This window comes from Mesocricetus auratus, unplaced genomic scaffold (genome assembly GCF_017639785.1).
Source record: "Mesocricetus auratus isolate SY011 unplaced genomic scaffold, BCM_Maur_2.0 Super-Scaffold_100024, whole genome shotgun sequence".
Lineage (NCBI taxonomy): Eukaryota > Metazoa > Chordata > Mammalia > Rodentia > Cricetidae > Mesocricetus > Mesocricetus auratus.
This window is the reverse complement of record NW_024429205.1, coordinates 20,654,763-20,671,861: the sequence shown is the minus strand read 5'-3', so window position 1 is coordinate 20,671,861 and position 17,099 is coordinate 20,654,763. Positions and strand designations below refer to the sequence as shown.

At 41.9% G+C, this 17,099-nt stretch overlaps 1 protein-coding gene across 5 annotated transcripts in view; it reads right to left on the bottom strand.

Annotated features, from left to right (window-relative positions):
• Znf512 (zinc finger protein 512) overlaps nt 1-17,099 on the bottom strand; it is a 38,778-nt gene that overhangs the window by 17,009 nt on the left and 4,670 nt on the right. For 3 of the 5 annotated variants that reach the window (XM_040730727.1, XM_040730729.1, XM_040730730.1), the window contains 3 exons: nt 1,688-1,872; nt 887-991; nt 541-624 (listed from right to left, as the gene is read on the bottom strand). In XM_040730727.1, the coding sequence (XP_040586661.1) occupies nt 541-624; nt 887-991; nt 1,688-1,872 (374 nt within the window). Of the gene's footprint in view, nt 1-540; nt 625-886; nt 992-1,687; nt 1,876-17,099 lie in introns of all 5 variants that reach the window. The other 2 variants (XM_040730726.1, XM_040730728.1) reach the window with 1 other exon arrangement.

The window sequence follows — 17,099 nt, the reverse complement described above, 5'->3', positions numbered from 1 at the left end:
TTTTTCGAGACAGAGTTTCTCTGTATTATTTTGGAGGCTGTCCTGGAACTTGCTCTGTAGACCAGGCTGTCCTGGAACTCTCTCTGTAGACCAGGCTGGCCTCGAACTCACAGAGATCCGCCTGCCTCTGCCTCCCGAGTGCTGAACCACCAATGCCTAGCTTAAATGTCATAATTCTAATTTTTTTTGTCTACTTACATACAAGGAAACCCAGGGTTGTACAAGGGGAAACAGCCTAGGCAGGTCAGAAGGTATACAGCACCAAAACTTAACAGTCTGTGTGGCTGCCAGCCGAATCAGCAGCTGCTGCTTCAGTGGACTGCAGGTGAGGCTGGGGACAGTGCCTGCCTAGCACGAATGAAGTGCTGGGTTCAATTCCTCACTCAGACAGAGGGAGAACAGAGGGAGGGAGGGAGGGAGGGAGGGAGGGAGGGAGGGAGGGAGGGAGGGAGGGAGGGAGGGAGGGAGGGAGGGGGAACTGAGAGCCTATCTGGCACACCATTTGTACAGGGACAGCAGACATTCAAAGAGAAAGCATACCTGCTGCATAAACTGGTGGTTCCTTCCGAACCCGGCGGGCCTGGGGTTTGGGGTGAGGCTGAGCTTTAGGCCGCTGCTTCCTCCCTGATGAGAGACAGAAACTCAGAAACCTGAAGCCTGACATGTCAGCTTTACCTACCCCTTCCCTGTCTCTTCAGCACACAGGTCCCGTGAATCTGACCTCCTAAGACAGGACTGAAGCGGTATAGGAATACAGGTGAAGACCATCCCCTCACTCAAATTCTAGGGGCTCCAAAGCCTCCAAACCAAGGGCGCTTTCCCTCGGGCTTTAAAGGATGACACTGGGTCTCCCACAGAAGGATAGATAGACAGCACAGGGCCCTACCATACAGCTTGTGCTTCTTCTGAGGGAGCTCTCGATAGTCTTCATCTTCTTCCTGCTTGATTTTCCTTTTTCCTTTGGCCTTTTCCTTTTCCTTTGTACCTGCATCTGACACCACACAATAAAAGTCTGCAAGTGAACACTTGGGCTGGTCTTCAAAAACTCATCAATAGATCACCAAAGGCACGGGTCACCGGGAAACACACCCTCACAGAACAGCCTGAGGAAACCTGGCCTGAAAGAGGCTCCTCTTCTTTTAGACTGTCTTCCCTCAGAAACCATCCACTCTTCCTTAGGCTTAAGGGCCTACAATGTCTCTCTTGACTATGATTTGGGGCAACGGCAGAGCCCAACACAGACAGCTATGAAACACTGACTGTGTCAAGCATACACTACCATGACAATCCATTGCCCAGCCCCCACATCCTCTAAAGCAGAGGGAAACAGAAGAATAAGAAAAAGGTCAAATGGTTCACAGTCCCATGAAGAGGAAGGTTGTAGTAAGCAGGATTGGTAGAAACTCATTCTATTGACAAAGGTATAGTTATAAAGTTAACAGTGTATGACAGCCTAACTCCTTAGCATCTGTCTACAAGTTTTTTAAGTCCAACAGTCTGGAGACTGATGCAGGAGTATCATGATAAGTTTGATTCTAGCTTGAGCTAGACACTGAATTTGAAACCAACCTGAGCTACACGGTAAAAGCCTGTCTTAAAAAAATTGTGCCTAATCACTAATGACAAAGAACCACATGGACTGAAACAGTACACCACTGTCTTAGAATTGGGAATCTGAAATGAATACCTTCAACTTGTGAAGTGGCAGCAGGCTTGATCCTTCTCATCTTCATCCAGTAGGTAGATTTTCGGAAGGATGCTGGGAAATCACTCACTGGCTCACATGAGGAGGCAGATGATGAGCCACTTAAAGAGTCATCGTGAGGGATGGTGTACTGGAAGCTGTTGTCCTTTATGGAGCACTGGGTCCTGCTACTGACACAACACAAAGGTATGGACCACGGAGGAGAGGCTGGAGAAGTTTATTAACATTTCTTATAACTACAACCAAGTTAATAACTTGTGCAAAACTATTAAGACACAAAACCAGAACACCAGTGATAATACCCTAACAATTACAAGTCAATTGAACACAGCATACACAATTCTTCTTACAGTCAGTGCAGGCAGGCAGAGTAAGCAAGCAGCACAAACAGTCCCTCTGCAGCCCAGTAAGGCGTGTGCTCTGCCACTCTGAGAAAAGAAGCAGGCAGAGTGCAGAGCACGTGACCAACCACTCACACATTCCTTGGATGCACAGCCACAGGTATCCTATCTGTCCTGTCTGATAGAAGGACCATAATCAAAAGGCTTCTCAGCACGGAGGAAAAGAAGAGTCTGCATTCTAGTGTGAACCACCCTCCCCTCAGCCTCCCTTCGCAGTACTGATAAGGGGCCCTGTGTACTCACGCAACACAACCCTATCTTTCACCCCCTTGATAGGGGAAGTCCTTCTGTGTATATGTTTGTCTTACTGGTTGGTGAATAAAGCACTGTTGGCCAATAGGGAAGCAAGATAGGTGGGACTAGGAGAGGTGGAGGATTCTGGGAAACAGAGAAACAATCAGTTATCATGTAGGATGCCAGAGGAGTAAGAGGTTTGGACCCTTTCTCTGGAAAGAGATGACCACATGGAAATACTCAGATAAGCAGTTATGGGTTAATAATTAAGTCAGAGCTAGTCAAGAAGAAATCATAGCAAACAGTCAACAGCTTCATAATTAATATAGCGTCCTGCGTGTTCATTTGGGACTGATGCGGCTCTGGGACCAGGCTGACGGGAAGAATGCTCCTACCATCCCCTAAAGTTGGTGACATACATAAATTGAAAGAGTGAAGAAGCTTAACGGTAAGATAACTCAAAGAAAAGCATAGCTATGTATATCTTGCTGAAATTATTGAAGACAAAGTCTTTTTAAAAAATGTAGCGCATAGCTTCAGAAAAGCAGTGTTTTACAATCCAGGGAACAGTGACTCAGAAGATCATGGATGCCCAACCAAGGAAGTCAGGGGGTCATTTGACACTTTTTAAAATCTTGAAGATTTGTCAATTCAGAATCCCAGCTTCAGTAAGACATTCCTACAGTAATATTTCTTCAGGTGAAGAAGAACTAAGAATTTGTCTTCAGTAGATCTGTTCTGTGAGAAATGTGTAAGCAAGTCGCTCCAGCTGAAGAAAATGCTACCAAAGGGAGACTGGGATTTGAAGACTGAAGAAACAGAGGCTACTGAGGGTGGAAAGGTTTAAGTCAGCTATGGGTGGGGGACAGGAGAGGGAAGAAAAGGGGATTAACGGAGACTAAGGGTGTATGAAAATGCCATATGGAAGTCTGCTATTTTATAAACTCCATTTTTCCCTTTTCCAGTTTCTGTGTGCAGCACATGTTTTGTTTTTGTATGTAAGTGGGTGCATGCATATGGAGGCCGAAGACTGACGTCACACACAGTCCTTAATTGCCTTTCCACCTCATTCACTGGGGGGCAGGGTCTCCCAATCAAACCCAGAATGAGCTCATGTGGCTGTTCTTGCTAGTCAGCCTGCTCTGTCTCCTCCACCTTTGGAGGTTGAAATTACAGGTGGGCCACCAAGCTCATCCAACCTTTCCATGGGTTTCTGGGGATCCAAATTCCAAACCTCAAATTTGCACAGCAAGCACTTTAACTAACCACTGAGCCATCTTTTGTAACCACCCTCAGTCCTTTGTAAATCCTGAGTTAGTTAACTCTGTTCACTCAACAGGATCTACAATCTGAAGCCTCCATGAAGGCACACCTGAGGAACTGTCTACACTAGCTTAGCCTGGACATGCCTGTGAGGGTTACACTGATTAAGTTAATCAAAGTTGAAGATCCAACCTGAAGTTAGCAACGTGCAGCAGGACCAGACTCCAGGAAAATGGGCCCTGAGAAGACCAGATGAAGCTGTGACAGGGAAGTAATGGAGACCACAGGATGCTGAAGATGCCAGGGCCAAAGGACTGGCCATGAGGGAAGCGTGAGGCATGGAGTGGGAGGCGCCTGCTCCAGTTAGAGGCTGTGCAGTACAAGGACAGAGCTCGAGGGGTGTGGCCACTCAAGCCCTCTGGAACCCGGATGCTGGACACAGCTACGGAGTTGGGTGTTTGCCCTGCTGGGTTTCAGTCTTGTCTCATCATCGCTACACTCCTATTCTCTTTGAGCTGGGAATGTTTACTCGTACAGCTTTGTTTTAAGTATATAATTTGTTTTGAGTAATACTGAAGTTCAGAGTTAAGAGACTGCCTGGAATGTCAGAAGAGACTTAGAAGTATTGGAACGTTAGACCATGAGCACTCTTAAAGTTGGACAGAATATATATATATATATATATATATATATATATATATATATATTTATTTATAACAGTGTTTCTCTGTATAACAGCCCTAGCTGTCCTAGAACTCGTTCTGTAGACCAGGCTGGCCTTGAACTCAGAGATCCGCCTGCCTTTGCCTCCCAAGTGCTGGGATTAAAGGCGTGGGAATATATTTTTGCATTATGAAGTAGCCATGAACCTATGGAGACAAATAGCAGAAGTTAAGTGTAGATTAAATCAACCCTGATTACCTGAGTTTGATTTTCAGGGTCCAAGTGGTGGAGAAAACTGACTCCTCCTACAAATTGACCTCTGACCTCCACACATGCACCTGAACACCCACACAGCATACACATAACACACAAAAAAAGATGTAATAAAAAATAAACTTTTTTTGATGTATCTAAGTTCCAAGTTGATGGGTAGAGTTTTGGTTTACTTGTGAAGGGTTATCTAGATTAGATTAGCCTCTGGGCCTGGCGACACCCCCTCACCCCCTCGTGTGTTGTCTTCACTGGGTTAACTGCGATAGGAAGACCCACCCGAGAAAGGATTCAAAGTGTGCGTTCCCCGCTACAGGGCCTGAGTGTGATTCCCAGCACCCACACCAGGTGACTCACAGCCACCTGTGCAGCCAGCTCCAGGGGCTCAGAGTCTCTGCTCTCAGCAAGCACCTGGACTCTTCACACATGTGTGTGCGTGTGCGCATACACACACACACACACACACACACACAGAATTAAATACAGTAAACCTTAAAATGACAACCAATGACACTGTACTATGGATACGCATGCATATACTTACAGGTAGCACACATATACAGAATTAAATACAATAAACCTTAAAAAATGAATCAATGAAACTATACTAAGTAATCAGCAAACATGTGATGGCTATTTTAATTTCAGATAAAACAGACTTCAGGACAAAGAGTACTGCCAGATATAAAATGACAAAATGTCAAATTACTCAGAGACATAATGATCTGTTACAACATTTAATAATAGAGTCTCAAAATACACATACTAAAAACTGACAGAATTAAGAAAAGCAGGCAATTCCATAAGCTTAAAAAATTATAGTAGTCAGAGAGCATGGTGGCACACACCTTTAATCTGAGCACTTTTAATCAGGAGGCAGAAGCAGGATCTCTGTAAGATGCCAGCGTGGTCTACAGAGAGAATTCCAGAACAGCTAAGGCTGTTACACAGAGAAACCCGTCTTGAAAAACTGAGAAAAAATTACAGTTCTACAACATTTTAGGTCACAAACTTACATTTAAAGGGAAGAAAATCACCATGTGTTTTTGACCATATCAGAATCAAGTAAGAAACGGAATACTAAGATATTCTAAAACAAAAATATTCACATATCTAGAAATGTAATAACCTGCTCCTAAATAATTTGCAGGTAAAAATGATATAAAGGAAACTGGAAATATTGTACAGTGAGCACTATGATACATGCATCCATCCCTCGGTTGCGGTACAAATAGCAGGGAGAGGGAATGCAAAACTGCTCACTTCAGCATGACCCAAAATTACAGACAAAAGGATTCAGTTAAAGATATCTTAAAAAGAAAAGCAAACAGCCAGGCGTTAGTGGCACATGCCTTTAATCCCAGCATTCAGGAGGCAGGAGGATCTCTGTGAATTTGAGGCCAGTCTGGTCTACAGAGAGAGTTCCAGGACAGCCTTCAAAACAATACAGAGAAACCCTGTCTCGAAAAAACAAACAAACAAACAAACAAAAAAACAAAAGCAAAAAGAAAATAAAAGCAAACTTAACCAAAGAAGAAAATTTAATGCACAAACTAGGAGAAAAACTCTTTTTTTTTTTTTTGGTTTTATGAGACAGGGTTTCTTTGTATTGTTTTGGAGGCTGTCGGTCCAGCCTGGCCTCGAAATCACAGAGATCCGCCTGCCTCTGCTGGGATTAAAGGCGTGCACCACCAAATCCCGGCAGGAGAAAAACTCTTGATTCTTTGAAATTAGCATTAAATGGAGAACCTTAGCTAAAGAAACAGCCCAGTGCTTGCTAATCATGCACAAGACCCTGAGTCTAATCTCTATGGGTTTGAGGGTAGCCTGGTCTACATAGTAAATTGCTGGTCAAATCCTATTTCACCCCCCCAAAAAAAACTCTAGATGAAAGAAAAAATTTTTGCAAGTATGGGAGGCAAAGGTTTCTTTTTTTACTTTGTTTTTCTTTTCTTTTTCTTTTTTGGTTTTTTGAGACAGCGTTTCTCTGTATTGTTTTGGAACCTGTCCTGGAACTTGCTCTGTTTGTTTTTTGAAACAGGGTTTCTCTGTATAGCTCTGGCTGTCCTGGAACTCTTTCTGTAGACCAGGCCTGGAACTCATAGAGATTCACCTGTCTCTGCTTTCCAAAAACTGGGATTAAAGGCATGTGCCATGGCCCCGCCCCTGCCTTCACAGACTTAAATAGGATTCTTAAAAGTAAGAAACACAGATATAGCTTTCAAAGCTCATTTAGTGCTGAAAGTGCTTGCTATGCAAGCATGAGGACCTAAGTTTAAATTCCCAGTACACACATAAAAGATAGCTGAGGAGGTATTTGTCCATTACTCTAGCACTGGAGGAAGAGGAGGAGTCAACTGGATCTCAGGAGCTTACTGGCCAGACAGTCTAAACATCAGTGGGCTCCAGGCTCAGTTAGAGACCTTGTCTCAAAAAAAATAGAGGAGGGCCTGCCTTAGACCTTTAGTTTCACAGCTACACACGGGCACAAGCACCTGCACTCAGCCCCCCCCCATACAGAAAACACAGTGAATATCTTTACAAAGGCCTCCACACTCCAACCAGGCAGATCCTCACCTCTCTCTCAGCTCCTCCAAAACCAACCCAACCCTCAGTCTTATCCCCAGCTTGCAGCAACCGCCTGCTGCAGCCTCCCATCACTGCCCACTGTTCCCATCTCCAGTGGATCACACAGATCGTCCCATCCTAACCTCCCCCACCCTTTCAATGTTTTATCTTGGCCCCCAACACCAACAGACCTGCAGGCCACTCTGGCCAGGGAAGCAGGAAGCAGGTCCTCACCTCTCCCTCTCTATTTCCAAGTCTCATCCCCAGCTCTGAAGCAAAACACCTGCTGCAGTCCTCCCAGTTCTATGCCCCCACCCTGGTCCCAGGGAACTCTGCAGATCCTGGTGGAACACCATACTTTCCTCCTTCCTGTGCGCCTCCTCACCACCACCTCCTAGCCTATCCCTATTCCTAAGTGTCAGCTTCCAATACCCAGAAACACATTCAACCTGTGGTCACAGCTAGCAGGACCCCAGAAGAATTTCCTACACAATTACCACACTCCTAAGAACCAGACAGTGCAACAGAAACCAAGGAATAAAACACCCACCCAACAAAGATCAGACCAGATATCAGCACCTCGAATTACCATCTTCCTAAACCTAGCACCAGCGTAAAAACACAATCAATAACAGCCAGGATGATAGTCTCCACTGGAGCCCAGCAACCCGACCACAGCAGGCCCTGAGTATTGCAAAAATAGCAGAAGCAAAAGACAAAGACCTTAAAACAATCTTAATGAACACGATAGAAGTCTTTGAAGAGGAAATCAGTATATCCCTTGAGGAAATCTATGAAAACACAAACAGTGAAAATAAACGAATAAAACAGTTTAAGACCTGGAAGTGGAAATAGAATCAATAAAGAAATATAAACTGAAGAAAATATGGAAATGAAAAATTTGGGAACAGGAAAATCAGAGACAAGCTTCACCAACAGAATACAAGAGATGCACCAGAGAATCTCAGGCACTGGAGATATGCTAGAAAAAATGGATACCTTGGTCAAAAAGAAAAAATGTTAAATCTAAAAACATCCAGGAAATCTGGGAGAGTGTGAAAAGACAGATCTACAAATAGTTACAAACAGAGGAAGAAGAATCCCAGCTCAAAAGCACAGAAAATATTTTCAACAAAATCATAAAAGAAAATTTCCTTAACTTAAAGAAAGATATTCATACAAAACACCAAATAGACTAGACCAGAAAAGAAAGTCTCCCTACCGCATAATAATGAAGCACTAAACATACAAAATAAAGAAAGAATATCACAAGGGAAAAAGACGGAGTAGCATATAAAGGCAGACCTATTAGAATAACACTTGTCTTCTTAATCGAGACTCTAAAAACCAGATGTTCTACTGACTCTAAGAGACCACAGATACCAGCCCAGACTACTACACCCAGCAACTCTCAATCACAATAGATGGAGAAAATAAGACATTCCATGATAAAATCCAAATTTAAGCAGTATCTATAAATTCAGCCCTACAGTAAGGTGCTAGAAGGAAAATTCCAACCCAAGATGACACAAGGAATAAATAATCCCAAACAAACAAACCAAAAGAAGGAACACATACACACGCACACACATACACACACACCCCACAACAACAAAAATAACAGGAATCAACAAACACTGCTCATTGATATCTGTCAGAATCAATTATCTCAATTCCCCAATAAAACAGACACAGGCTAAAAGAAAGGATAAGAAAACAGGATCCATCTTACTGCTGCACCCAAGAAACACATCTTAACATCAGGGACAGACATCATCTCAGGATAAAATGATAGAAAAGGATATTTCAAGCAAACAGATCTAAGAAGCAAGCTGAGGTAGCCGTTTTAATATATGACAAATAGACTTCAAATCAAAACTAATCAGAAGAGATGAGAAAGGACACCACATACTCATCCAAGGAAAAATCCAAAGGACATTGCAATTCTTAACATCTATGTACCATATGCAAGAGCACCCCCAAAAGCAACTAAATCACATATTCAACTCTCACACTGACAGGAGGAGACTTCAATACCCTACTCTCACCAATAGGTCATCCAGTCAAAAACTAAACAGAAAATCTGGAGCTAAATAACAGTATAAAATGAATGTACCTAACAGATATTTATTTACAGATCATTTTGCACAGAAACAAAATACACCTTCTTTTCAACACCTCATGTTATTTTCTCCAAAACTGACTATATACCCGGGCACAAAGTAAGTCTCACCAGATACAAGACAACTGAAGTAACCCCCAGCATCATTTCTGATCACCACAGAGTGAAGCAGATAGCAACGGAAACAGCAGAAAACTTACAAACTGGCCGGGAGGTGGTGGTGCACCTCTTTAATCCCAGCACTCAGGAGGCAGAAGCAGTCCTCTGTAAATTCAAGGTCAGCCTGGTCTACAAAGCTACACAGAGAAACCCTGTCTCAAAAAGTCAAAAAAAGTCAAAGAGAGAGAGAGAGAGAGAGAGAGAGAGAGAGAGAGAGAGAGAGAGAGAGAGAGAGAGAGAAGCTTACAAACTCAAGGAAACTGAAAAACTCACTACTGAATGAAAAACAGATCAGGATGGAAATTAAGAAAAGACTTTCCCACACCCTTAGTCCCAGATCTCGGGAAGCAGAGGCAGGCAGGTCTATGTGAGTTGAGGCCAGCATGGTCTACAGAGAGTTCCAGGACAGACTCCAATGCTACACAGAAAAACCCTGTCTCAAAAAACAAACAAACAACAACATACTAAAATTTATGGTACACAATGAAGGCAGTTCTGAAAGATAAGTTTATAGTACTAACTCCCTAGATAAAATTTTTTTAAAAAGTAGAAATCTCGTATGCACTAGTAACTCAACAGCAAGCCTGAAAGCTCTAGAACAAAAAGAAGAAATTACATCCAAAAGGAGTAGACAATAAGAAATAATCAAATTCAGTACTGAAATCAATAAAATAAAAACAAAAAACAATGCAAAGAATCAATGAAACAAAGAGTTGGTTCTCTGAGAAAATCAGTAAGAAAAGGCAGAGAAAGAATATCCAAATTAACAAAATTAGAAATGGAAAGGGGGACATAACAACAGACACTGCGGAAATCCAGAGACTCATATGGACATACTTTTTTTTTTTTTTTTTTTTTTGGTTTTTTTGAGACAGGGTTTCTCTGTAGCTTTGGAGGCTGTCCTGGAACTCACTTTGTAGACCAGGCTGGCCTGGAACTCACAGAGATCTGCCTGCCTCTGCCTCCCAAGTGCTGGGATTAAAGGCGTGCGTCACCAACGCCCGGCCATATGGACATACTTTAAAACCCTATACTCTACCAAATTAGAAAACCTAAAAGAAATGGATAATTTTCTCAGTACATACCATTTACCAATGCTAAATCAAGATCAGATAAGCAATCTAAACAGACCCATAACCCCTAATGAAATAGAAGCAATAATTAAAAAACTCCCATCCAGAAAGAGCCCAGGGCCTGATGGTGTTAAGTGCAGAATTCTACCAGACTTTCAAGAAAGAGTTAATACTCCTCTAATTATTCCAAAATAGAAACAGAAGGAACATTGTCCAATTCATTTTACAAAGCCACAGTTATCCTGATACCCAAACTACATAAAGACCCAACAAAGAATTACAGACCAACTTCCGTTATGAACATGATGCAAAAATATTCAATAAAACACCTGCTAACAGAATTGAAAAAAGATCATTCACCATGATCAAGTATGCTTCATCACAGAGATGCAGGGATGGTTCAACATGCATACATTAATAAATGTAATCCACCATATAGACAAAATGAAACACAAAAACCACATGATCATCCCATTAAATGCAGAAAAGGTCTTTCACAATACACCACACCCTTCATGATAAAAGTTCTGGAGAGACATGTCTCAGCACCATAAAGGCAATTTACAGCAACCCTAGAGCCAACATCAACTTAAATAAACAGAAACTCAAAGCAATTTCACTAAAATCAGGAACAAGACAAGGTTATTCACTCTCCCCACACCTATTCAATACAATACTCGAAGTCTTAGCTAGAACAGTAAGACAACTGAAAGAGATCAAGGAGATAAATATTGAAAAGGAAGAAGTCAAAGTACTTTTATTTGCCGATGATATGATAGTACACATAAGTGACCCTAGAAATCCCACTGGGAAGTTCTTACAGCTGATAAGCACTTCCAGCACAGTAGCTAGACACAAAATTAAATCACAAAAATCATGATCCCCCTATATAACTAACAAACATACTGAGAAAGAAATCAGGGAAATAATACCTTTCACAATTGCCTCAAATAATATACAATATCTTGGGGTAACTCTAACCAAACAGGTGAAAGATTTGCATAATAAAAACTTTAAGACATTAAAGAGGATATCAGAAGATGGAAAGATCTCCCATGTTCATGGATCAGTAAGATTAACAAAGTAAAAACGGCCATCCTACCAAAAGCAATCTGCAGATTCAAAATTCTAATACAATTCTTCACAGATCTTGGAAGGACAATTTTCAGCTTCATATAGAAACGGACACACACGGACACGGACACATGGACACACAGACAGTAAAACAATCCTGAATAATGAGAGAATTGCTGGAGGTATCACCACCCCCAATTTCAAGTCTACAGAGCTGTAGTAATAAAAACATGATAACAAAAAAATACATGGTGATTAATGGGTTCTCACTGAAGACCCAAACACAAATCCACACACCTATGGACAACTGATTTTTGATGAAGCCAGAAATACACACTGGAAAAAAAGACATCTTCAATAAGCAGTGCTTGTGAAACTGGATGACTGCACGTAGAAATATCCAAGTAGATTTCATATTTACCAGCCTGCACAAAACTCAACTCCAAATGGACTTCAGCATAAAACCAGCTACACTGAACCTGAGAGAAGAGAAAATGGGAAATAGCCTTGAAATAATTGGCACAGAAGACAATTTCCTGAACACAACATCAATAGTGCAGGCAACTATTAATAAATGGGACCTCAAGAAACTGAAAAGCTTCGGCACAGCAAACAACACTGTCATTTGGAACAGCCAAGGACACTGTCATTTGGACAAAGCACCAGCCTAAAGAATGGGATTTTTTTTCACAAACAACAATCTGATACAGGGCTAATAACCAAAATATATACAGAATTCAAGAAACTAGATATCAAAAAACAAAATAATCAAATTTAAAAATGGGGTACAGATCTAAACAGAGAATTCTCAAAAGAGGAACTCAAATAGCCAAGAAACACTTAAAGGAATGTTCCACATCCTTAATCATCACAGAAATACAAGTCAGAAGACTCCATCTTATACCGGTCAGAATGAGAGGTCATGCTGGCGAGGATGTGGAGTAAGAGGAACACTCCTCCATTGCTGGTGGAAGTGCAAACTTGTACAGCTGCTGTGGAAATCAGCGTGGCAGTATCTCAGGACGATGGGAATCAATCTACCTCAAGACTCAGCTATACCGTTCCTGGGCATATACCCAAAGGATGCTTCATCCTATCCCGAGACAACTGCTCAACCATGTTCATTGCTGCTTTAGTCACAATAGCCAGAAATGGGAAACAACCTAGATTTCACTCAACAGAAGAATAGATAAAGAATGCTACAGTTATACAGTGTACACATTAAAAAAATGAAATCATCAAATTCACAGGTAAATGAATGGAATTAGAAAAACATCACCCTGAGTGAGGTACTCCAGACCCAGAAAGAAAAATATGGTATTTCTTCATTTATATGTGAACATTAGCCATTAAGTCAACGATAAGCAACTGTGATAAGCAACTGTAGAACCACAGAGGTTAGGTACTGAGTAAGGGACTAGAGGGAACAGATAGATCTTGCTTGGAAAATGAAACAGAATAGTTATGGATGGATGGATGGATGGATGGATGGATGGATGGATGGATGGATGGATGGATGGATGAAAGGAACTGGAATGGGGGGATCAAATGGGAGGGGACGGAGGAGAAGGACCAGGGAGGAAATACAGGGAGAGACAGCTAATATTAAGAGACATTTGAGGGATTAGTATGGAAATGCAATACAGTAGAAGCTTCATACAGTAGAAGCTTCCTAAAATATATACATATATGAAGATGATCTAACTGAAATTGCCAAATAATAGTGGAGACAGAGTCCCAACTGGCCATCTGTCACCAAATGAAGCTTCCAGTCACATGACTGAGTTACATGTAACTGAGTTATTGGCTAAAGGGATCCCAGGGATCCCATGGGAATCCCCAAAAAACCCAGGCTGTTGCCAAGACTATAGGTTGCTCTCCACAAACTGAAGGACCCACTGCTGAAGACAACACTCCACAATTTATTAAACACAGAGAAGTCGAGCTGGTGCCTACATAGAGCCTTCACCCCTATGCTCTAGCATCTTTGGTATAGAAAGGTACTCTGCCCACTATCAAGAGAAACATAAACACCAACACAGTTACAAACCCTTTGACAATGGGCCCTGACTGTAAGAAATGCTAGCACTACAACGGTGGTACAAGGTTTGTGGGAGTAGCCAACCAGTATTGGGTTTGATTCAAGGCCCACTCCACAAGATGGAACCCATACTCAACACTGCTTAGGTAAGCAAGAACCTGAGACTCGGTATCCCAGGAACCTAGGGTAAACCCAAATACTCTGTTCTAAAACAAAAAGAAAAGGAAGGGGAGGGAGGGAGGGAGGAAGAAAGAAAGAGATGGAGCAATAAAAGCTCACGACACACTCACAGATCAAGCCCTGCTCAGCCATCCTCAGAAAAGTGTCCCCTGCAGCAGACGGGAGCAAACACAGAGACCCGCAGCCAGACATTATGCAGAGTCAGAGACCTTGGAACACTCAGCCCTAAAAAAACGATGTCTCCATCAAATCCCTTCTCTCAGGGCTCAGGGAACCTTGAGGAAGAGGAGGCAGAGAGAGCATAAAAGCCAGAGGGGCTGATGGGCACTAAGAAAACAAGTCCCACTAACTAACATAAGCAAAGCTCATTCGAACTCACACAGACTGAGGCCACGCGCACAGGGCCCGCAGGAGTCTACACCAGGTCCTCTGTGTATACATTATGGCTTCCAGTTTAGTGTTTTACGGGAATCCTGAGTGTGAGAACAAGTGTGTCTGTATCTTGTGCCTTCTCTTGGGCTCTTTTCCTTCTGTTTTGTCCCATTCCAATGACTTAGTTTTAATATTTTATCTTATTTTATTTCAAAACAAATTTTGTAGTTCAAAAATTAATTTTAAAAAGGCACTTGTGTTTTGCCTGCAAGTATGTCTGCATGTGGGAATCAGATCCCCTAGAACTGGAGTCACAGACAGTTGTGAGCTGCCATGTGGGTGCTGGGAGTTGAACCCAGGTCCTCTGAAAGAGCAGCCAGTGCTCTTAGCCACTGAGTCATCTCTCCAGCCCCATAAATAGATTCTTTACAGAAAAAGTGGCCAATAAGCAAACTGAACAAGTCGTTAGGTGTTACTTATAATAAAGAAAAATTAACCACAAATGCATCTCTATGCACCTGTTACATTAGCAAAGGTTAATATATATACATATGTACACACATACACACACACTAATTTGTTGTTTTTACCTATTTCCGTATTTTGTTTTGAGAGAGGGGAAGAGAAAAAAAGAACATGAAGTTGGATGGGTATGGAAGTGGAAAGGATCTGGGAGAAGTTGGGGAGGGGAAAGAATATGATTAAAATATATGGTATGAAAATACTTAAAAAAACAAACAAACACAATGTTGTCATATGCCCCAATCAACATAGACGGTAAGTGAAATAAAAGCACTTGTCTACACAAGATTGACACAGGAATCTCTACAACTTTAGCATAGTTCTCCAAATGAGAAAAATAACCCAACAACCCAAATTTCCATAAAGGTAGATCGCTACACAAATTGTGATGTACCTGTAATGAAATTCTACTTGGCAAGAGTAACTATGTACAACTCAAAATTATTGCTCAGGCAAAGAAATCCCATTTTTTAAAGATGAGGGGAGTGAGATGTGACTTATGTGAAAATGTAGAACATGAAAGCCACTGTACAGTTACAGTTATTAGTGTCTAGAGCAGTGGTTCTCAACCTTCCTAATACTGTGACCCTTTAATACAGTTCCTCATGTTGGGGTGACCCCTGACCATAAAATTATTTTCATTGCTACTTTATAACTGTAAATTTGTTACTGTTATGAATTGTAATGTAAATATCTGATATGTAGTGTTGAGCCCCAACCCAACGAGGTCTCTGTGAGTTGCCGGTCAGCCTACTTTTCCTGATACCTCGGAGTTGCGCAATTGGAGGTTCCACCGACATCCAGAGAGACTTGGAAAGACTGGGAAAGATTGGTCGAAAAGAAGACTCAGGAGAGGAGAGACTCGAAAAAGAAAAGATTTAAAAGCAGGTAACTCAACTTCTAATAGTAAAATTAAATGGTCAAATCTCCAGGCTTTACTTGAGAGATCACCTTCTAAGGAGAAGGTGTATTGGATTAAATCTCCAGGTCTTCACCTGACACCAAGGTCAGGAAAGAAAGGGGAACCTGAGAGATCACCCTCAGTTGGAGGATGGATTAAAAGTAGGTAAATTAAGCCGGGCGGTGGTGGCACACGCCTCTAATCCCAGCACTCGGGAGGCAGAGGCAGGCGGATCTCTGTGAGTTCGAGGCCGGGCTGGACCGACAGCCTCCAAAACAATACAGAGAAACCCTGTCTTGTAAAAAAAAAAAAAAAAAAAAAAAGTAGGTAAATTAAATATTGGTAACGGTTAATAAATGAGGTACTAAACGAGGTACTGGTATTAAGCAAAAGAAAAAGATAAAAGTATATGGAATGAAAAATACACAGACAGTCTGGATACTATGTACAGTTGTGTTGTCTTTAAATTGTTTAATTGCTAAGAAAGGAACAAAAACTGCTAAATGACATTTGATTATTAATGCTGCTAAATTAATCCAACTTATATATTTTGAAAATTCTTTGACTTCTAAATTTAAGGACAGGTTACTTGGGAAAAGAATTTCTGCTTTTGTTTCCACAGAACATAAAAAGCTGTGGGTTCCTTCCAGACTAGTATGGTTTGATGAAATAAGACCGCCTGAAGCAGTGGCCCAGGTGATCCAACATCTAAAACAGCTGAGATGATGCAGCCTTACAGACCACAAAAACAAGAACTTCAACAGGTTTCTGGTTTTTTTTTTTTTTTTTTTGGTCATGATCCCCATGATATTTCAGCGCCCCTTAACAGCAGGAAGTAGTTTGGAAAGAATGATGCCCACATTCCCAAATATTGTTTATAAATGTTTGTTTACATTTATACAGGGTTGGTTATTGATACTAAGATTGGCATTAATGTCCTAGTCACCTGAGATAGGTGCTAATTTATATATAAAGAGGGGGGGAGATGTTGGGCCCCAACCCCACAGGGTCTCTGTGAGTTGCTGGTCAGCCTACAAGTGCAACTTGTTTTCCAGTCCAAGTGCTTTCTGTTTTCTAGTCCTGGCTTTTACTACCCTGGCCTTGACCCTCTGACATCAACATTCAGCAGGAGGAAAACAAGCTCTCTTCAACCTGGGGTTTTTCCATTGTGCTGTAAACCTGTATATAAAGCTCCTCCCTCCTACAAGAGAGAGACCTCTTAGCACTTGTAATGAAGACACACATTCTCCTGGCAATAAAGGCAACACATGCATTCTCCTAGTACAAACAAGTGGACGTCTGGTCTCTTTTCCTGATACCTCGGACCTGCTGCTCGGCCTCTCCTCCTCTCCCCTCTCCCCCCTTCCCCCTCCCTCCCTCCCTCCCTCCCTCTCTCTCTCTCTCATACAAACAGCTGGACATCTGGTCTTTCTTTCCCTAATACCCTGGACTTGCTTGTGGTGCGAGGCAGCAATCGGAGGTTCTGGTCTTTCTTTTCCTGATACCTCAGAGATAATTGATACTATCTTACAAGTTGAGAGCTACTAGCCC